This window comes from Myotis yumanensis, unplaced genomic scaffold (assembly GCF_028538775.1).
Source record: "Myotis yumanensis isolate MYYU_CA2020_CCGP unplaced genomic scaffold, mMyoYum1.0.hap1 SCAF_9, whole genome shotgun sequence".
NCBI lineage: Eukaryota > Metazoa > Chordata > Mammalia > Chiroptera > Vespertilionidae > Myotis > Myotis yumanensis.
The window spans coordinates 56,650,795-56,674,469 of record NW_027223760.1 but is presented as its reverse complement, the minus strand read 5'-3'; the positions used below and the strand labels follow the sequence as shown (position 1 = coordinate 56,674,469).

At 35.9% G+C, this 23,675-nt stretch overlaps 2 protein-coding genes across 5 annotated transcripts in view; one reads left to right on the top strand and one right to left on the bottom strand.

The window, feature by feature from the left end:
* Positions 1-23,675, bottom strand: part of LRRC72 (leucine rich repeat containing 72) — a 114,878-nt gene that overhangs the window by 58,948 nt on the left and 32,255 nt on the right. The window lies entirely within an intron of this gene.
* Positions 13,805-19,006, top strand: SOSTDC1 (sclerostin domain containing 1). 2 transcript variants are annotated; one of them, XM_070425140.1, is made up of 3 exons: positions 14,107-14,152; positions 14,504-14,534; positions 16,563-19,006. In XM_070425140.1, the coding sequence occupies exons 1-3, from the start codon at positions 14,111-14,113 to the stop codon at positions 16,976-16,978; spliced, it is 489 nt and encodes a 162-aa protein (XP_070281241.1). In that variant the 5' UTR covers positions 14,107-14,110; the 3' UTR covers positions 16,979-19,006. The 2 variants fall into 2 exon arrangements, with proteins under 2 accessions (XP_070281240.1, XP_070281241.1); XM_070425139.1 differs by lacking the exon at positions 14,504-14,534 and having other exon boundaries at positions 13,805-14,152.

Genomic DNA, 23,675 nt, shown 5'->3' with positions numbered 1-23,675 from the left:
GAGAGCATTATGCTAAGTAAAATAAGCCAGTAAGAGAAAGATAAATATCACATGATCTCACTCATTTGTGGAATATACTGAACAACATAAACTGATGAACAAAACAGACCCAGAGACAGAGAATCATTGATCAGAACATCAAACCTCAGAGGGAAGGTAGGGGAGAGTGGGGGTAAGGGGGAGAGATCAACCAAAGGACTTTTATGCATGCATATGAGCCTACCCAATGGACGCAGACAATAAGGGGGTGAGGGCATGACTGTGTGTGTGTGTGTGGGGGGGGTAATGGGGGGATAAGAACACATATGTAATACCTTAATCAATAAAGAAATTTTTTAAAAAAGAACATATACATTTATCTGACTCTGGTGATAGGGGAAGCCTTTATAAGCATGAAGATATAGTCAGCATTCATAAAATAAATTAGGTATGTGATAATATATACCCATGCCCACACATAGACATAGACAATCTTTACATATAAAAAGCATGTATGACTTAGTCTCAAAGAGGAGCCTAAGACAAAGATCCATGTGTGTGTTGTTTATTTGAAAATGTGATCCCAGACAGCAGGAGTGAGTAACAGAAGAATGAAATAAATTAGCAGGAAAAGTCAACACAGAGATACATTATCCAGTTGGCCACCCTTGGTGCATTGGGCTACTCTATACCTTGGGATGTTCTGAGAAGACTTAGAATATCCACTTGAAAGAATAAGGAAGAAGCTCCATTGCTCCCAGACCTCATGGCTGCACTCAGAGGTGAGGCCAGAGGACTTGAGGTGGAGCACAAGAGATGCTCAGTACAACATAGTCACCAGCACAGTGAAATGGCAAATCAAATTGAAAAAAATACTTCCTATTTATGATAAAACATTAATAACTTTATAGGTAAAGACCTCTTACAAATACATAAAATAATGTAAATGCAATTTAAAAATGAGGAGGCAAATAATAAAGGAAGAAAAAATCTGATGATAAAAATGAAAAATGTTCTCATTAGCAATCTTAGAAATGAAAACAAATATTTACTGTACAAAATTTTCACCTATTGAATTGGCAATTCAATAAACATTATTTTTACCAGATTTGGGATAGGTAGAAAGAAATGGGCACTTTCACATATTGCTGAAGATTATAAAATAGAATATTTTTGAAGAGCAACTGGCATTCACAAATGTGCTAAAATGAGCACAAACAATAATCAAAGAATCATTATCTGTATTATATTTTCAGAACTCACAACTAAATAAAAATATAGAACTTACAGAACAAATCTAATCGCCAATTAATAAATCAAAAAAGAAACAAATGCAATTATGAGCAAATAATTTAAAATAGAGGATGTCCCAAAAATGTATACACAAAAATGTTGAATAATTATAAAGGCAGTGTTTATTGAAATACATTTCATTTTTCAGAATTGAGCTATCAGCTGTTAAAGGGTGTATACATTTTTGGGACACCCTGTATATAGTGTTTCTTACCTGTTAAGTCTCAAAATATTAAATTTCTGGGATCTTAAAATTTGGCAATACTAAATACTGATAAGAGTGAGACTTCTCACTGCAGGTTTAAGTTTATACAGGAAACTCTGGAAACAATTTGGCATCATGTATCAAACATCATGGGATCCTTTTTAAGGAAATAACAAAAATACAAGTATTTATACACAAAGATGTTTGCTTCAGTGTATTTAAATTATCACAGAATTAGAGACAGCTAAAAAGTGTCTATCTGAGATACAACTACAGACATCAAAGTTAAAAAGGCAGTACTAGACTCATTTCAGGTTAAGTCAGGAACAATACAAGACTGCCCATCATCGCTGCTGTAAACTAACATTGGGGCACAGTTTAAGCCAGAAAAATAAATCTATATATATAAAAGCCTAGGCGACCATCCGAACGGTAGCTATGACGCGCACTGACCACCGGGGCAGACGCTCAAAGCAGGAGCTGCTGAACTGTGGTGACCCTGGAACCAGAGAGGAGGGAGCCTGATTCCGGGGTGTGTCACCTGAGAACCGCCCTCTCGCAATCCGGGACCCCTCGAGGTAAACTCCTTAGGAGGGTAAGATATGGTCATCCAGACTCTCACAGTGCTATTTCTCCCACCTCTTTCCTAGGTATGCCATGAGAGCCATTTCAAGGCTAGCAGAACATCTTCTAACACGTGCCATGCTTTCTCTCACTGCCAAACCCTAGTGCACATACCATTTCTTCTGTCTAGAATACCCCAACCCTCCTGCTTTTATCATCTGCCTATTTCTATTTATCCTTAATGCTCTGCTCAGAATGCACCTCCACTGGGAATCTTTCTGGCCTCCACCAGTGGCTTTGAGCCCTACTTCTTTCCTCCTGCCCTGCCCTAAGCACTATATTGTAATTATCTTTTTAACTGTCTCCACTTTATGTAGTGAATTTAGGGGAGTGATAGAATTTACTTCTATCACTACAGGACAAGCCACAATCTACTATAGTACATAATAAGCACTCAATATGTGTTAGTTAGAAATGGTGAATAAATGAAGGGGAACAAAGGAAGCATAATATAAACCCCACAGGGAAAATAAATATTCCTTTGGCATTGATAAGGAAAAATCAGTTCTTAGGTCAAGCATGGGGAGGTTGGGCGACTAAGAAGATGAGGATTTAAAGATGTGAATTCTTGAAGGCTGTAGGCCTTGTTTTGAATCATATGATGATTTCACTGGATCAAAGAGTGGTTTGGCAAGCAGTTGTTAAAGAACCCTGACACTGTGCCAACAGTTCTGAGCTGATCTGCTTGAGAGTGAATAAATTTTAAGGAACTATAATTACCATGTGCATTAGCCACCTATATAATTGGAAAGGTAAAACAGCGCCGAAACAGTGCTGTAAATGACAACATTATGTGCTTAAGGGTTGTCTTTAAAGACTCAATCTTATAAAGATTTGATCAGCAGGGATACAAGCCTTTCAAGCACTTCAGCCTTGGACTTGTATGGTATTTGGAGCAGTCACTCTAGGGCGTGGCTGTGCACAGTTGTATTTTGTTTTGCTCAACTTCTTAGGCTAGCCAGATTCCCGGGACTACCAAGTATGGCAACAAAGCTAGCAGAACATTTAGATGGTCACTAAACAGCTAGCAATGTCCTGGCAGGAGTGAACCTTCCCCAGCCTGTTTTAAGTTCCTCTTTGGCTGTTTGTCAGTGGACTCGTGCCTCCCCAAGCACTCGTCGGGCCAACAACCCCCAACTGCTATATAAACATTCTGGAGAATTAGGCCTGAAGACAATCTAAACTGTTAGTTGACATAAAATTCTAAGCCATAAGACATTTTAAGGATCCGCTCTCTCTTTCTTTGTTGAGAACAATTTTAATCAATGCTTCTTAATCAGAAAATAGTGGTTAAATTGTCTCCCTGAGATTTTTAATTGACTTAATCTTTTGCCAACCTTAAACCAGGCTAAAGTCTTCAATAAAGATTGCAAAAGTACCAATTAAAGGTAAAAGCAATGCAAAATAAAAAGTAATGGTCATGCATGCATTGCTTCTCTTATTTTTTCTCTTCAAAATAAACTATTAAATCTTGACTCTTCATATTACGTTTCAAACTATGTTTGATGTCAGTATAAAATCAAAGTGGTATAATAAATCTTTAGCAACTTAAGACTGTAGTAAAAGCATGATTAATTTTTGTTGGAGTTATATTTTAAAAGAACCAATGGATATCACAAAATTGCACATACAACTATGTCAAGATAAAAGAACACTATTTTAAATGGAAATTTCCTCTTTAATCATTGAAAAAAACCTATTCTCTTATGTATATAAAAAAGCTCTAAAAGTAAAGTACAACTTTATATCAGGATATACAAAATATCTTGGTATCTTAGAAACTGCAAATGTTTATGAATATGGTATGAATTCTAGTCTAGAAGCTTAGATGGGCACAAAATATATATTGCATTTCTTTATATTTTTAAATCAATTTAACTTACAACCATGGCCCTCATTTTCCTTTCTCTCCTTCCCTTGCCCCTCATCAAGGACATTGTAAAGTTTCTTGCATAGGTCCAAGGGACTGATCATCCTCTAGGCACTGATCATCAGCAATCATTCCTCACGGGTTACTCCTGAGCTATCCATTTCTGACCTACATGATCCCTTCAGGTCCAAAGGCTCTGGAACTACCTATCTTATCATAATATCTAATAAATGTGTGGTTATCACACCTTTCTGAAGTCTGGCCACCTGTCTAAGAGACTATCAGGTAATAGGGCGTGGCTTCTGATCTTTCATGAAGCACACATACCCAACTTCATTCTTCCACTTCCAATTTTATTCCCTCCTTTACCCTGGATGAAGGAAAGGGGGAAAACAGGGGACTATAAACATAATTGCTCAAAAAAAATATCCTGAAACATTTATAAAGGAGAGAATCTACTTTATAATCCATCAATAGAGAACTGCATGAATAATTTATGCAACACCCATATAACTCATTGAAATCAATGAGGTAAATCTGTACATTTTGATATAGAAAAATGTCCAAGATAAGTCATTAAGTATAAAGTGCAATTTGAGAAATCATATATACATGATCCAGTCTGTATAAATTTTAAAAAATATATATGTGCATACACATATACCTAAATGTGCTTGTAAATGCAGACAATGTTGAAAAACATCCCCAAAGACTTTAACTGATTATGTCTAAAGAATGAAGTTGCAGGAGGGATGGGAAGGGTGGATTTTATATTTCTATTTAAAAATTATTGACTTTTTTTACAACATATATATTTTATTTTCATAATTTTACAACCTTAGTTTTCATAAAAAAAGCAGATATCTGATGATGTGACAATAATTCCATAATTCCATAATTTTTGTATTTGTTCAATACATTTTAAATAAACTTAAGAACTATTAAGTAATCATGTTAATTTTCTTGTTAATACCATGAGAGCATTAAGAAGAATACTTGTTCAGAAAAATTTGAAAATTTAAAGCAGTATTCTTTTTCATGTTTCAGAAATTAAGTAAATATTCTATCCTGAAAATCTGAATATATTCTTTCTTCTATTATTTTATACTTCATTTTATTATATATTAAATTATTTTACTGATTCTAAATGCATTTTGCTTTATATGAGAGCTGGAAATATAAATCATACAATTTTATTGAAATTAAACTAAATGTATTTTTATTATTTTAAATCATAGTACATGATACAGAACAATCTCTTAAAAATGCTTATCTCAACATTTCGTTTTAAAATGTCATCTCCCACATGTTCAGAAAAGCTTCCTTTGCCCCATTGTCATTTTCCTTGTTTCTCACTGTTTGATTAATTAAATCTTTATATTACAGAAAGTCTTCAAAGTGCAGCACTTTGAATTATGAAAAGAACAGTCATAGGAATAAGAGGCAGAAAAAGCAGCAAGTCAAATTGTGAGCATGAAAATCTACTATAGCAGCATGACATATAAGTAAGAGAGTAGCAAGAAATGAGGGTAGCTTGCTCATGAAGGTATTCATTCTAGAAGTAAAAGGCATAATGAAATGTTAGATAAGCATTTTAAAGAGATCATTTTGTATCTAATTGCAGAGAGAGACCTTTAGGGTGATAAGAATGGAAGGCAAGATATCAATTAAGAATGTTTTGACAGCAGTTCAGGCAAATAATGATGAAAACTTGAACTAAGCTAGTGACTATATGGATAATAAAAGAAGAGATGTTGAGAGATATTGCTTATTTATGTCCCACATAAAATACAGGGCATACATTTTACAAGACTGTACAAATATATCTATACCATCATGCATACTACTTGGGAATTACTTAGAGTAGGGAGTTATATTTTTAAAAATCTAGGGGCACAGTTAGATGACAGAGTATATATACATGAAAGTCTTAGTGTCATGTGACAAAACGTTTCTAAAACAAGTGATATCATTATCTATCTATCTATCTATCTATCTATCTATCTATCTATGCCTAAGTGACTGTCTGACCGGTAGCTATGATGCACTGACCACCAGGGGACAGATGCTCAGTTCTCGGGTGACACACCCGGAACCAGAGGCACCCAGAACCAGAGAGGAGGGAGCCCAATTTCAGGGTGCATCACCGGAGAACTGCCCTCTTGGAATCTGGGATGTCGGAGAGCCAGTTTTGGTCCATCCCTACAGGCCAGGCCGAGGGACCCCACTGCAGCACGAATGCATGCACTGGGCCTCTAGTAATGTCATAAGAAAGCATGCTAGTGAAATTGCTGCCAGTTGGACAAATTTTTGAGTTCTGATTCCAGCTGTCTCTTAGACATGTTCTCTTAGATGCCCGCCAGCACCTCATTCTAACATAGTCTAAACTCATTACTGAACTCTAAACTCTGCCAATCCTGGTGTCCTGACACCTCAGTCTCCCCAGTCACCCAGCTTTAGAACTTTATTTTCACCTTTGCCTTCATCTCCAGTCACCTGCCAAGCTACCCCTATAGTATGTCTAATCTGTGTCCTAGACTAGTCTCTCTCCTTGAAGTTCAGGACCTTACTATTTTTCTTTAAAAAATGTTTTTATTTATTTCAGAGAGGAAGGGAGAGAAAGAGAGAGATAGAAACATCAATGATGAGAGAGAATCATTGATAGGCTTTCTCCTGCACATCCCACACTGGGGACTAAGCCCACAACCCAGGCATGTGCCCTGACCGGGAATTGAACCGTGACCTCCAGGTTCATAGGTCAACACTTAACCACTGAGCCATGCGGGCTGGGCAGGATCTTACTATCTTTCGCCTGAGCTCTTGCAATATGCTCCCCCTCCCTATGTTCCAGTACAACCACACCTAAATCATCTCATACACTGCAGCTAGATGCAGTGTCCTGAAACATAGTGTGGATCATGTTCTTCCCCTGTTTAAAATCAGTCAGGGCTAGTGGAAATTTTATTTAACAAAATCACTTTGGAAAACTCTTTGGTATTATCTACTAAAGTTAAACATATACACATCCTATAACCTGTTAATTTCACAACTAGGTATATATCCAACAAAAATGTACGTCATATACATCAGGAGACATGAATGTTTATAGCAGCATTATTCATAATAGCCAAAAGCCGAAATCAATCTAATCTAGACTGGATAAAAAGTTGTGAGTGTCCATGCAATGCAATAGTATACAGCAACAAAAAAAAAAGTCATTTTTATATCAAATTCTAAAACAGGCAAAACAACTGGTGTCAGAAATCAGAATACTAGTTTATTTTAGGGAGGAAGAAGGAAATGATTTCTAGAAAGGACAGGAAGGAAACTTTTGGGTACTGGAAATTTTCTATTTCTTTACCGGGGTATAAGTTACACAGTGTTTTCATTTTGGGAAAATAAAAATAAACACACACACATAACACATATAGAACCTTCAATGGCTTTCCAAACTCTACCAAATTATGTCCAAATTTCTAAACCTACAAAGCAAGCTTGTAATCAATGATCTGCTTCAATCTATACATCCGATCAATGTAGTCAAATTTGATTCCCATGTTCCCTATCACATCTCCTTTTCTCCAGCTATATGGTTGTTATAGGACCCCTTATATGCTGGCTTCATTCTGCATATAACTTAGACACAAATCAGTTCACTAAAAATATCAGAAGTGTAATTAGAAATTTCACCAACAACTTTATTTTCCACATAAGACAGTGGCATTGTTGGGCCAAAGCCTCTGCTAAGTTATTTATCTTCTCCAGTTTTCTGACATACCAAGAAGTTGCAAACTGCTAAGTCTCTATTGGAGATTTAAGCTCATAACCAACTTAGGCTTGGTGATGAAACCCACTGGTACTAGAGTAAGAGACTCCAGGAAATTATGAAGCAAGACTGGGTGTTGCCAGTGCTAGGAGCCTCCCTTGGTTATGGGATGCTCCTGAGGATGGCAACAACCAAAACCACAGGGATCAAAAGTATTTTGCCTAAATCTGGGTCAACACTGATATCAGATATGGCTGCCTAAATTTCCAGGGAGTGATGATGACACTGTAGGCATTGTTGTTGTCATTTCTGTGGAACAAAGCATTAATCAGTCTCTGGGGGACACCGAGAGCATCCTGTCCCTAGGGAGGAATAAATACAGGAAAAGGAAATTGGTTTGGGTTTTGGCCAATTGGGCTGAGCTTTAGGGCTCTCATTTGATTGTGCAAACTAGAAGAATCTGGAGCCAGAGGCCCAGTTAAATAGATTAGGCAACTGTAGTGGAGACTATGGGACAGGCCACAGGAGGGCACATGTATGTTCTAGAACAGTGCATCTCCAAGGTTAGCAAGTATAAGGGTGATGTGGAGAGCTTATTAAAACTCGGGCTCCTGGGTTCCACCAGGGGATTCTGACTCTGGTCTGATGTCAGGACCAGAATGTGCTGCCTTAACAAGCTCCCAAGTGAAACATGGTTTAGAACAACTGTCAGGCTTGTGGAACAAAACTAATTCCAGCTCCCACCCACCAGTGGAGACAGGATATGTAATATGCTGCCAGCCTTGGTCCAACTTCGTTTAGGAACTTGTGTGGGCTGAATACACAGAGTGAGGACATCAATTCCTACTGCACACGGTAGCAAATGTCAGTGAAAAGGACAACTTGCTACTCGTCCTTGTTGGTTCAATCAGAGGAAAGCCCCTTCCCTGCTGTCCTAACCTGCTCCTGAGAGCTTGCATGTAAGGTTTTCCTTAATAGCATTTGCTGGCATTTTTAGGAAGTTTACTGGAGAATTTGCCTAAACCAGTAATTTATAACCCAGGATGATTTCACACACAGGGACATCACCGGGTGAGGGAGCTGCTATTGACATCTAGTGGGTAGAGTCCAGGGATGCTGCTAAACATTCTACATCAGACAAGACAGCTCCCCCAAAAAGGATTATCCAGACAAAATTCCAATGGTGCTAAAATGAAGCTCTATCTAGAAATATATCAACTGGGTTTGGAATTTCCACTTGGGTTTTACTAGTATATCAGGTTACACAGGGCATTATATGCAGGATTATCCAAATTACTGTTATCTGTTAAGGCAGCTTATAATAAAAAAGAATATTGATTCTACAAATAAAGCTAAAAAGCATTTAAACAAAATAAAAATAAAAAACAACTAATAAAGGTGGCGAGGGAGAAAGAAAATCATGAAGGAAGGTCAGGTTAGAGGGAGTTCTGTTAGTGGAATTCTAAAGGGAAGAGGGCAGGCCCATGTCTCAGTCAGCTTGTCAGTTCCTGGACTACAGCTCTGACAAATACTGGGCTTACCACATGTTGAATGAAAACAATAAAATGTATTAAAGATGTTAGTCCGTCCTCTTTTTAAGAATTTTGATGCATGAAGATTCTACAGTGTTATGCATGAAGATTATTAGTATTTTTCTTTTGGTCTAATATAACGATGATTAATTACTTTTCTAGTTACGAGTTCTATCTTACTAACTGGATCGTTCTGAAAATAGTTTAAATCCATAGAGAACCAGATATAGCTCAACATCGCAGTCAATAAATATGTTTTGTTTATATTTACCCTATTCTGATTCTTTTTCTATCAAATATAAAAAACAATTGGTCAGGAAATATTTTTTTTAAATAAAATGACACCTACACATTATCTCATATTTAATCAGGCTGAACAATCTCTTTTCTCTCAACATTTTGCTGTCCACCTTAAATAGGGTAATTGTATTTGAGATTTCTTGAATCTTTCCAAATTCATTTTTAAATTCAAAGACTCTAATGAGAAACAGTACTCTTAGACTCACATTCAATGATTATATTTTCCATATATCTTCTGGGCCAGGTTTTGGGCTAGACACTTTAATGTTCTTTATTCCTCTAGTTTGGTTATGTTTTACAGATGAAGAAACTGACTTAGAGAGTTTCAGGAAATATATCCAACTTCATACAGATTGTAAATGGTACAAATAATATTCAAATTCAGATGTTCTGATTCCATTGCCAAGAGTCACATGGTAACCAATACTAATTAGAATATTTAAATAACTTTCCAGCTTGTGCATATCAGACCACTAGTAATAGTAATATCATATTTGATAGTAATAACGGCAACACATTGATGACTCTCGGCTGAGGACTGGGAAATAGATTTCAAGTCTTGTCCAAAGAATGAAAGGTGCACAGCCATTGTATTTAATAGTCCCACATCTGATGCTTTCAAAGCCCTAGCACAGCCCTAACCGGTTTGGCTCAGTGGATAGAGCATCAGCCTGCGGACTGAAGGGTCCCAGGTTCGATTCCGGGCAAGGGCACGTACCTTGGTTGCAGGTACATCCCCAGTAGGGGGTGTGCAGGAGGCAGCTGATAGATGTTTCTCTCTCATCAATGTTTCTAACTCTCTATCCCTCTCCCTTCCTCCCTGTGAAAAAATCAATAATACATATATATTTTTAAAAATCCCTAGCACAAAATTGATGGCATAATTACTACATATTCACTTTTAAGCAAATAATATTATATTAATTATCTATGGCTGTATAACAAATTATTCCCAAACTTAGTTAAAACATTTATTAATTCTAGTTCTCGGTGCCTGTGGCTTAAAGTTGCAGTTGGTATGGAAGCCAGGACTGCAGCCCCATTTGAAGGTTTGACTGTGGTTGGCTTTCACTCATGTGTTTATTGATAAATTCAGATCCAGATGGGTTGTTTGGCTGAGGGCCTCAACTCCTTGTTGGTGAGAGATACTGGTTCCTTGCTATGTGGGCCTCCGCACAGGAAAACTTACATCATATTGGTTGGCTTTATCAAAGCAAGTTCGCTAGAGCAGGCAAACCAGACTAAATTCACGGTCTTTTGGTAACCTAATCATAGAAGTCACATCTCATCACTTTACTATATTATATTCATTAGAAGTTAGTTGCTAGGTCCAACCTACACTCAAGGGGAGGAATAGCTTCCAGGGTGTGAATCCCATGAGAAGAGGATTATTAGGGGCCATCTTAACAATTGCCCACTACAAATGTTAACCAGTCTTTTTATATATAAAATAACATATTTTTTCTATATTTCTTTAATTAATTTACTCACTTATTCAACAATATTCATAAAAATAGTCCTATCAAAGCTAGTCACTATGGTACATATGGATGGGGTACTGAACCCAGACCTGCGGAGGTAGAGGGAAAAGGAAGTTTTCTCAGTCCTAGTGTCATCAAAAAATGTGACTTAACGGAGAAAAAAAGGGAATGAGAAAAGGTGAGAGAAGGATGTTCCAAGAAGAAGGAGAAGAACAAGGAGAAGAACATGGAAAAGAACATGGCTTGCTTAGGGGAATACATCCTTAGTCAATTATATTATTCATCTATATCCATAATCTTATCAGAGTATTACAGTTTGTGATTATTCTTAATGAAGTAGTTTTAAACTGATCAGGATAACTGTTAACTATCAAATTTATAATTATGTCTAATTTATCTTAGTAGTTTTCTAATTTGGTTCTGCCAGATATATTGGGCCCAAGAACTCAGCATTGTTCCTGTCCACATGCACCAATCACATTGCCGCCCTAATATCCTAAGGCTGAGCCTGCAGACTAATAAGTGCAGGGAAGATTGAACAATTATGAGTTACTTTGGTCAATCTGATTACCCCAACCTAATAATTAACTTGAAATTAAAATATCTCCTCCTGGCACACACAAAAAAATAGTTATGGAAAGAGATTAGATTATTACTTCCTTTAGGCATTGGATCTACTGCTCAATGGTTAATATTAACACACTTCATGGAATTTATGTCAAGTTCTCTTAAAAGGATGCCTGACATATATTCTCCATTTGTACTTAATAAACTGATGTATTATTTTCCAGGAATGATATTAGTCTATATACAACCTTCAGATAGGGATCTGATTGTTATTAGGCAGTATGTATACATTGAGTTGTTTTTTTAAAAAAATATATTTTATCGATTTTTTATAGAGAGGTTTTTTATAGAGAGGAAGGGAGAGGGATAGAGAGTTAGAAACATCGATGAGAAAGAAACATCGATCAGCTGCCTCCTTCACACTCCCTACTGGGTATGTGCCTGCAAGCAAGGTACATGCCCTTGGCTGGAATTGAACCTGGGACCCTTGAGTCTGCAGGCCAACGCTCTATCCACTGAGCCAAACCAGTTAGGGCTACATTGAGTTTTTTATTCTAGTTTTTAAATTACTTACTATGTGCAATTTTGAACATACCCACGAGTAAACAGAATAGAATATCCATCATCCAGCCCATAACCAATCTTGCCCCATTCCCACCTTTAACCATCCACTCCCATGTTATTTTGAAGTGTATTACAGACATCATATCATTTCATCTAGCAATATTTTAGTATATAACTCTAAATGAGTTATTGTTTTTCAACAAAACCACAATCCCATTTTATTCCTAAATAAGAGAACAATAATTCCTTAGTATTATTAGTCTCTTATTCTTAACTCTACTTTCTTTTTATAGTGAGATAGGTAGATGGATAGATAATTAGTAGTTCTACTAATATCAACTTCAGGTGATATTCACCCATGGGGACAATTGTGAATATCTGGACATTTTTGGTTACAACTAGGGGTTGCTACTGGCATCTAGTGGGTAGAAGCCAGGTATGCTGCAAAACACACAGTGCCCCATAACAAAGAATTATCTATCCCAAAATGTCAATAGTGTTACTGTGGAAAAATGCAGATAGATAGATAGATAGATAGATAGATAGATAGATAGATAGATAGATTTGAATAGAAGTTAAAATGGGCAAAAGTTTATAAAGAAGAGCAGTACAAAATATCCATGCTTTTTGTGTGGCTACTAACCATGTCAATAACAATGTCATTGTTAGAACCCACACAAAGGGCAAAATAGATTTATGATTGAAAAGACCACTCAGAATATGTAATTATTCCAATCTAAGTGTCCCATAAATCTGATGAAATTTAAGTATAGAGAAGAGTGGCCTAGTATTAATTAATAGAACACTGTTCCAGATGTGATAAAGAAGTTCATAAAAGTAAATGTTTCTTACATGGGCAGCAGAATCAAGGGAATTTAGTAAATACGGGTAGAAGACTACAAAACATTATTTTGAATTTGCTAAACAATAACCTGTCAGAAATGGGCTTTCTTTAATGTAAAATGGTGCTATGAATGTTAATGCTCGTGACATATTTTTAAGATAAAAATGGATATTAATTACTTTAATGCAGACAGAGCTATGCTCATTATTCTTTGCACAGACCCCTGGCAATAATTTACCTAGCTGCGCCACAGTTCATGCAGATCAAAGCTGCATTATTTAAGTGTGTCCAGGGGGCAGATTCTAGCCCTGTGCCTCACACTTTAAAGAAAAAATATATATTGGTTTGCTTCTTGAGAAACAAAATATAACTAGGTGCTTCAGGCCAGTTCTACAATATTTAAACTCGCTTTAATTCCTCTTATTATCTAGGGCAAACCCGCTCCCTATTCCAAATAATCTACACTCTTAGGGGAGTACAGAACAACTGTGGAAATGTAAATTTTTTCAAATGAACAGCAGTGTGTTTTCATTGAAATTAAACCCGAATGGGAACTAGATTCAGGAAAGGAAATGGCAGGGAGAGAGGAAAAGAGCCTGTAGTTGCTATAGAATGTGCCTGGCTGCTGCAGCTGACAGACAACTGATGAAGTCCAACTCTGAAATTTCAGGCAATTTGTATACCAAGCTCCTCCTTTTCTAGTCTCCTCTTCCATTGGTAAAATTCTTTTGCAGGGTCATGTAGGGATCCCACCCCCTCTCTGTGTTTTCACTCTGAAGCTCTACACAACTTTACACCTGAATGAACGCCAAACCTCAGGGATATATAAAGGGAACCTTGAGGAGGAATTTCACAGTTACAGTGCAGAAGCAGAGGGAAAGGAATTAACTAGCTCTCCAGCCAAGCAAATCCTCTACTCACCATGCTTCCTCCTGCCATTCATTTCTATCTCATTTCACTTGCTTGCATCCTAATGAAAAGCTGTTTGGCTTTTAAAAATGATGCCACAGAAATTCTTTATTCACATGTGGTTAAACCTGTTCCAGCACACCCCAGCAGCAACAGCACGCTGAATCAAGCCAGAAATGGAGGCAGGCATTTCAGTAACACTGGACTGGATCGGAACAGTAAGTATGTTTTACTTCTATGGATTTTGTCTTTTCTTTTTTGGTAGCATTTAGCTCACAGTCCTGTAAATTTGTTTCACTGCTTTCTAACTGGAACCATATATATTTTGCTAAATAATCTGGGAGTAATCTACTGCATGTGTAGATTGGCATTGTTTCTATAAAGTTAGCATAACTAAAACAGTGACTTGATAATGCAGGCACAGACTTACTAGTAAGTTTTATCAAACATCCAAAGAGAAAATATTTCCAGGAATTAAACTGTTGCTTCTTTAAATCATGCACAGTAAGAATTTTTAAAAAGTGTTGTTCTAGATAGTTTAAATTGAGGTTGTTTTCTGTTTATTTCAGGACATGTGCAATTCTGGTAAAGTGCATAAAGGTAACTAACCAAAGTATGTATAAGAAATCACAAGGGAAAAAAGATGCTTTCTGTGGGGAATAACTGCTCACCATGAATTTCTAAAACATGTCTAGGGAAATAGTTGAAAGTTTTGATGATAATCAATGCAAATAAGGGCTAAAACTAAACAGGTTGGAGAATCATATGTTTCTGAGATAATTTCTTATTAACCAGGTCAAAAATCAGGTTATTGTATATTTCTGTGAAACAGGGAGCATTTTTGCCCTTTTCTGCGTGCTTAATTGACACACTGACCACTAGTTAGAGGGATTTAAATTTCTTTTCCTCACTTCTATCAGTCAGAAGAGTTCACATGCTAATAATCAGGTTTTAAGAGAGACCCAGAGAAATAGTGCACAGGAAATCTTACAACATTTTTTTGCTCCTCCTCCTCAACTCCATTCAACTGTGAAAAGTAGTTTTGACCTTTGAAAGGTCAAAGCACATATGACTGCAAAGGGCTAAAAAAACCAAGGTGTTTTAACTTTCATGGAGATGGTTGCTTTTGCGTACACAGGAAATATGTGATAATTATTAGATTACTGAGCAATGTGGTGGGTATTCATGGTCAATGAACTGTCACTGCAAAAATGCTGAATCTCTATGTACACAGGAACAAAAAGCCAGACGAGTCAGAATCATCTCCGGCTGATTCCAGGTGCATTCCTGAGGTAGCTGCCGGAAGGTGAGCTGGAATCAGAGGCAGACAGGACAGCACACTGGCCGGCTATTGCACCCTTTGATTTTAATCCCACACTCTATAGCAATATGTATGTATGTATGCATACGTACGTTTTCTACAACCATCACATCCCTTTAGGTTATATTTCTCGCCTCAGAAATACTGGGACACAGAGGTGAAGTGAAACTCCTAGTTCAAGACTTACTTCAAATTAGCTTTCACTAGTCTATGCAAGGCCACTTTGTGTCCTTGATAATTTTTAATGTTTTAAATGCCAGCAGTTATACTTTTAAACTTTTTTTTTTCTGGTTAACAAGCCTTGCTTTTTTCCCCCCAGCTTATTACAGGCAATTTTCCTCAAGTTTAGATAACAAAGCAATGGAAAGGAAACCTCAAATATTTGAAGATTAATTTTTGCTTTAATTACATAAAGCATGCAACAAGAAGCAGCCAATTAAAGAACATTCTTATTAAATTCAAATAACTAAACAAAAAGTTTTCCATGACCAATATTCACTAAATGAGCACCGTGGTTCCTTTTGCAGTTGTAAATCAGACATGTTAGGCATTTTTCTGCCATAAAATTCATGGAAATGTAGCCAAGTTGTTATGGCAACCATACGTTCCTGATTTAGAAGGTTTTATATTCTTTAAATTTTGAGTTGTAGTGACATGTTGCATTTCAAGCATTTTAATATTTGCACTTTTAAAAGATGGCTTGGGAATTTATGTTTAAAATGTAGTCATTAAGTGTGATATGCAAAATGTCAGACTGTACACATGTATTTATGATTCTTTGCAGCGAAGTTTTATAACTGAAACAAAATATTACAGAGATCATCTGCATTGTACACAGTATTTAAATACTTTCCACATTTACTCAATAGATTTCTAAAAAAAATAGTTAAATAAAAGCAATTGTAAACATTAACAAATATGATCTGTGAGCAAAATGAACATTAAAATATACTCTTTTTTACACTTAAATGTAAGAGCTGCTTAAACCATACTGGGGAGTGAGACTAAGGAAATGGGATTTTCAAATACTCCCTCGAGTAAGCAATTAGCTAATGTTATATATGAACAAAAATATGGCCTCGTTTACTTTATTCCAAAAAAAATTATAGCTATGTAAACGGATCATTTTCATGAAAGTGTCTCTACCACCATCCAGGCAGATTTTTGCATTGTGGAAATAAAATGGGTATTTTCTTTCTAATGGGCCATTTGCTATCACTTGCATAACATCTTTGTCACTGCAGATTACGTTTAAGAAATGTCCATCTGCTGATACCTCTGTACACTCTCTCCTCTGTTTCCCGCAGCTCGGGTTCAAGTGGGTTGCCGGGAACTGCGTTCCACCAAATACATCTCTGATGGCCAGTGCACCAGCCTCAGCCCTCTGAAGGAGCTGGTGTGCGCTGGGGAGTGCCTGCCCCTGCCGCTGCTCCCCAACTGGATCGGAGGAGGCTATGGAACCAAGTACTGGAGCAGGAGGAGCTCCCAGGAGTGGAGGTGTGTCAACGACAAAACGCGCACCCAGAGGATCCAGCTGCAGTGCCAAGATGGCAGCACGCGCACCTACAAAATCACCGTGGTCACCGCCTGCAAGTGTAAGAGGTACACTCGGCAGCACAACGAGTCCAGCCATAACTTCGAGAGCATGTCGCCTGCCGAGCCGGCCCAGCACCACAGAGAGCGGAAGAGAGCCAGCAGGCCCAGCAAGCACAGCATGAGTTAGAACTCAGACTCTAAAACTGGACTGACTGGTAACCATCTGCTTTACAGATTTGATTGCTTGGAAGACTCAAGTCTGCCATTGCTATTTTCTTACTTGAAAATATATGCTTTCTGCTTTGATCAAACCCAGCAAGCTGTCCTAAGTATCAGGACCTTCTTTGGGAGTAGCTTTTCCTTTACAGGTTTTTCAAGATGTACACACATCCATGAGTGCAATTTGTATTTAAATTCCATGCATCCCGTAGTTTTAATTTCCCATGATTCTTGAAAGACCGGTGATACTATATATATATATACTATATATCGAATAATCACTTTTTAAAAGGAAAGGGCTTCTTAGTTACCCTGCATTCCCCAACCCATCCCCCTACCCAGCAAACCCCTCCCAAACTGAAAAGTTAAAAAAATGGTTGCTTTGAGTATTTACAATAATACTTGAGAAGGGTGCTTTTTCTTTTTCTTGGCAATCTTCATGGAACAGTTTAGCAGCCATGAGTGATCTTCCTTTGACAGAGTGAAAGACCTTGTGACATTTCACTTCAAAAATAAGCCCTGAAGCTTTTTACAGTCTCATAGTATGAAATTATACCCTGCATGCTGACCCTCGCTTGGAATGGAATGCCAGAAATGCATGGCAGCAGCTAATAAGTAAAGTTGATTAACTATTTATTTGTCAATGTTATTATTTAATGAGCTTTTACATGTGATTTTTTTTCAAAATGTAATTTTTTTATGTTATGAAGCTTTTTCATGTACCTAAATATTTTCCTGTATGATTTGTGGTTGATCTAGAAAGATGAGAATACATGTTGTAGATATGTAAAATAAATATTTTAGCCTTCTTATTACATATATGTTGCATCATGAACTTTATCAATAGTATGGATCTTTTCAAATCAATAAGATGCTTTGTAAAGCTAAAATATGAAATACTTTCTTGTTTAATCTGTGCAATCAGAAGGCAATTTGACCTTCAATTCCATCAGTTTCCTTTAACAAAAATAAATACTGCTAAAAGTTATTGTCTTTGTCTATAACATGTATAAAAATGTACCTGTTTACAAAAATTACAGAATGAATGTGCCAGAGTAATTGATAATGTTAGATAAGGCACATTCAAATTTTGACAGAAAGTTCTATAGTGAGAAAGAAGAAAGGGAAAGGGAGACCATCATTTTTAAAAATATATTTTTACTGATTTTTAGAGAGAGATCTTAGAAGGGAAAGGGAGAGAGAAAGAGAAACACCAATGTGAAAGTGGAACATTGACTGGCTGCCTCCTGCACGCCCTCTATTGGGGGTCAAGCCCTCAACCCAGGTATGCGCCGGGAATCAAACCAGCAACCTGTTGCTGCATGGGATGATGCCCAACCAACTGAGCTACACCACCAGAACGGGAGACCATCTTTTCAGTAAATGGAATGATTAAAAAAGTTGGGTGGCAATCCAGCAATGAGTTGTAATAAGAATATCAGAGTTATATTCCCCCAGAGATGATAGGTTTGCTGCCCATTATAATCACCTGGGAGAGATATTATGAGACCCAATGCCCAGGTTGCCATCCAAAATGCATCATAATATCTGGGGGTAGAACTCAGATATTGGCAGTTTTTTTAAGTTTTCCAGGTGATTCCACTGTGCAGCTATGTTTGAGAAATAAATTGTGCAGAAATCACTATCATATGTTGTGGAACTTTGAATACTATTGCATGGTCTGCAAACCAAAAAATAAAAATATATATAAACAACAAAGGAAACAAAAACTAATTTTTCAAGTTTGACATGTTGCTACTTAAGCAACATAATCACAGTCTTGAAACATATTTTATAGGTAAATGACATGTGTCAACTCAATCAAATGATCAGGCCCATCATTCCAAATAAAGAAAACCAAAGAGGCTTGGTTATGTATTGGTAAGAACTTCTGGATTTTCCCATTTTGAATGCTAAGCATGAAGGAGTCCTTAGTACATTTTTGTAGTAGGTTGTTGTTTTTGTAAATAAATGAGTCTAAAAGTCACATGTATTATTTCCTATATCATTCTGTCTCTTGCCTATGAGAGGTGGGAGAGTCTCAACATATGTAAAGACAAGGAAACATCTCTAGATTTTCTAATAATGCTAACTATTTGTATCATCAAATAAAATAATGATTCATAGTCCACTAAGTCCACTACGGATTTATCTTCCAATCTTAATAACTAAGATATTAAACTATTTCATATTATATCATCATATTAATACGTGGGATATTCATGATAATTATATCATAGGTCGAATATACCAAAACTGTATTGTTTCATATGTCTATGTTACTTGTTCATCATTGCTCAATACAGGCATAACACAGAGAACTAAAGACACTCTAACCATTTATTCCTCCTCAATAAGATATCACCTTCTATAGAAGGCCTTAGAGGTGATCTCAAAATTAGTGTGTCCTAAGATATGAGGCATAGAAAGGACTTGTCCTGACAATGATTTTTCACAATCAAGAAGACTATGTCATTGCCTTTTACTGATAAACATTAAAACAAAGGTTTTAGTGATAATGAAATGCTAAAATCATTAATTTTATTACCCAAGGTATGTGTTAGTAAATGAATGTACTAGAAAAATGAGTAGGAATAAAGGAAGCTTATAAAGAAGACCTTTTTAGTCTCTGCCAAGTCAAGAATTAGATCTATTGCACATGGTCATATTCAACGTACTAATCTACTTTAGGCCATGTTGCATTGGTGATGCATTTGTTGCATGGTATTTAACATCAAATGACAGGAAAAGGTCAGCAATGAGTAAGAAAGGCTGAGGATAAAATCAGGCTCTCAGCGAAGTAAACACTAAAAGTCAACAGAAAGAGTAGCTATGTAGTTATTATTTAAAAATGCTAAAGTGCACTTGCCTCTGATTTGTTGATTATATTTCCATGTTTGTTTGTTTGCCAGTTAACTCACATGTTCCAATTGGTTGCACCCTGCATAATTGTATTCTCACCTTAGTAATTATCATTTCAAAATGGTGAATTGTGATCATTTTAGCAGAGTGACCTCTGATTCACATTCATAATATTTATCTATAAAAGATTTGTGAATCAAATTTATTTTGGCCACTATGGATAAAGGACTTTTTCAAGTGGCTGAATAGATAGTAGATGGTTAGTTAGATTGATAGAGATACATAGATGGACAGATGAATATTGATATGTATAATTATATGAGAAATATAGTTAGATATATATACAAATAATAAGAATTAAAGAAAAATTAATAGCATATATACAAATATATAACATATATAGTGTGCTATATTTAAACTAAACATAGACCTGAAGCCTATATAAATATCTATTTTCAAAAAAATATTTTAATTATAAATCATTTATATTTATTCATTTATGCTAGTTATAAATACCCACTAATTGGCAATAGTCATGTTTATTTTACTGCATATTTTTGAAAAGCAATGAAAATTAGTTTTTTTTTAAGGTAAGATTCAGTCTCTTTACTTAAGAATGAATCTTAATCCATTCTGGCCCTGTATGAAATTAGTAAGGTATTATCAGGAGATCTAGCTGTTTCATTTACCTTATGCTACTAGAACTATTTCTTTTTATTATGTAACATGATCTATCTTTTTAGCATGATATTTACTTTAATAGACACTCAGTAGCCTGGTTATATTAGGTAATTATGAGTAGGAAGAAAAATATTTTGCTGAAGCAAAACCCGGTAACTTCCAAATTGCTGACTAAAATGAAAGCCTTTGAAAATTTAAATTTAGTATGTTGCAATATCCTTTTTTTGCAATCACCATGAAATCTAACTATCAAAATCTAATTCATTATATTTGGGACTAAAACATCATTTGGATTAGATTTAACTCTTGAACATGTTTTCAGCACTAAAGAGGCAATTCACTGCATAATCTAAATTCAGCAATTATGTGCTTCTTGTAGTCATATCATTCTGATAAAAATGAAATGCATGTTAAGTCTTTGATAGAATCCTTACAGAAACCCAGAAAGAGTTCAAGGTGAAATGACTTAAGATCTTCAGTGTTGGAGTGCACTCTCTTATTAGAATGTTTCCTTCCCTCCAGGGCAGACAGAGATGACTCCCATTTGGGTTTCATGAGAAACCATTAAATATAGCTCTATGTCAAATTGAAATGAGTCTAGATTTGTGAACTAAGTAGACATTTACCACTAGAAATTTTTGTTACAGCTACAAAGAGAGACCCACAATAATAGATATACCCCAAATCATTCTCTTTGTATCATTTTCAATGTTATTGATTTTTCCATCATTCCTGACTCCTGAGCTAATATGGCACTTGGTGCTGTAGCCTGCATATTTTGCAAACTGTCTGGAAGAGCTACAGGGTAACAGCTATTGCAGAAATCCCAGTGGGAAGATGTTTCAATTTCCAGGTTCAAGAATTGATTAAAATGAATTAATACAAAGCTGACTGCATAATTATTTCCAGTGCAAATTAGACTGAGTGATAGTTTATCATCTGCATTAGCAGATCAGCTGGAGGATTTATTTTCTGTTACAAATAAAGACTGAAACAGTCTGTGAGATTTATAAGGGAACTTAAATATTTTCCTTTGAATACTAGTAACTGCAAACCAAAGGTTACCTTGTATTATTGCTTTCATTTTTTAGCATAGGATTAGGTGCTTGAATCTGAGAGAGAATGTCTACATTGACAGAGTCAGTGACACAGCCATACTCAGCCAACGTTCATTATTATTAAAGCTGAATAAGAGTTTCATGGCCTAAACATAACTTATTATTAAAATATAAGCATCACTTTTTTCAGTAGCAATAAATTCCTTTTTTGAAATTTGTCATTAAATTCACACAAATTTAAAACTCTTTTACATTATAATATTGGCAAATTTTCACAAAATCATGAGTCCTTTTATTCATTAAAGTGTTAACCTAAATTAGGTATTCAAAAACAGCCTAAAACACAACCCAGCAGCACAGTCAGAAACAGCATTTTTTAAACAATCCTTTACAATCTTTAATCAGTATTATACTTTATGTTAATCAGTTGAAATTTTTTACTAAATAAAGCTTTCTGTGTATTTGTTTGCTCTCTTACTTTATATACTAGTATGTGGCTGATAAAATATTTCGTGTGTGTGTGTGTGTTTTACTTCCTTAAGCTTAGAGAGTTTAAGCAACAATAACAAAAACAACTAACACCCAACAATAACAAAAACACCCAACTCTTTCTTGCCTCAAATTTCCTTATTGCCAACCAAAGACAAAAATTGCCACGTGCATTTAATAATTTAATAAAGGATTGCCATTTTGCCTGTTTGTTGACACTATCTTGCCCAAGAGTTGGTTCACTTTGAATACTAATTGATAAACATTTTACATTTAATTTGTGCTTAGTTTGACATTTTAAAAAGTAATAATAGACTTTTCAATTTGACTCATCTGCAAATTTTAAGGTAGCAATTTTATACAAATGACTTCAAGACATGTGATCTTGGAAACAAGACTTGAGATATGGTTTAGATTCTGCTGCTACTAATTAGTTGGGTGAACTTACACTTGTGTCTTAAACTTCCTGAGGCTCAATGACTTTACCCATAAAGTAAGGGAGCTGAACTGGATAATGTCTAAAGTGTCTTCCAGATTAATTACTCATGTTCTGTTACCCCAAACAATATGGCCATATTTTTAGTCACACCGACATTCACACAGGCAGATTTGACTAGTGCTACTGTCCACTTCTAATGTTTCTAGGTCACTCAGTTGTGAAATTTCAGAATAAGCTGATCAGACATATGATGGAATAGACAGATTCCATCATACAAATGCCTGGTTAAGGCAGACCATGTAAGATGACATTAGAAATCCAGCTCTAGGAGGGCTGAGACAGTAGCTGTTTGGGAGCATTTCCCGTATTTTATCCAAACTTGAACAAACACCAGGAAGACGTTAGGGACCAAGGAAAATGTATTAGAATTTTTCTCCATAGAAAACACCACTGCTATTCTATTACCTACTCATTTCTGCAGAAAATAATAAGAAAAATCACCTGTGACCTATACTAGGAATTGTGTTTTATTATAAAGTAATGGTGTAATGATTTTGTTGAAAGTTTTCATTTTTAAAATCAAATATTTCATCAAAAATCAAAAATCAAATCATACATACTGTCATATAAGTGGGATAGTGATTTTTCTAGTCAAAATATTTTATGATATTTGACATTTATTATTAATTTACTCATTTGTTTAGTAATACTGAAAATCTGGTCTGTTTTTGTTAGGTTCTAAGAACACATTGGGGAACAAATGGGAATCCAATTAAGAAAATAAATGCCCTACTGCTAAATGTAAAAGCAATTACACATAATCTCGCTTTTGAACAAGACTCTAGAACAGTGATTCTCAACCTTCTGGCCCTTTAAATACCGTTCCTCATGTTGTGACCCAACCATAAAATTATTTTCGTTGCTACTTCATAACTGTAATGTTGCTACTGTTATGAATCATAATGTAAATATCTGATATGCAGGATGGTCTTAGGCGACCCCTGTGAAAGGGTCGTTCGACTGCCAAAGGGGTCGCGACCCACAGGTTGAGAACCGCTGCTCTAGAACATCATTGCTATGATCCATGAACTAAATTGTACTATGTGGACATAAAACAGAGAAAATATATTTCAGAA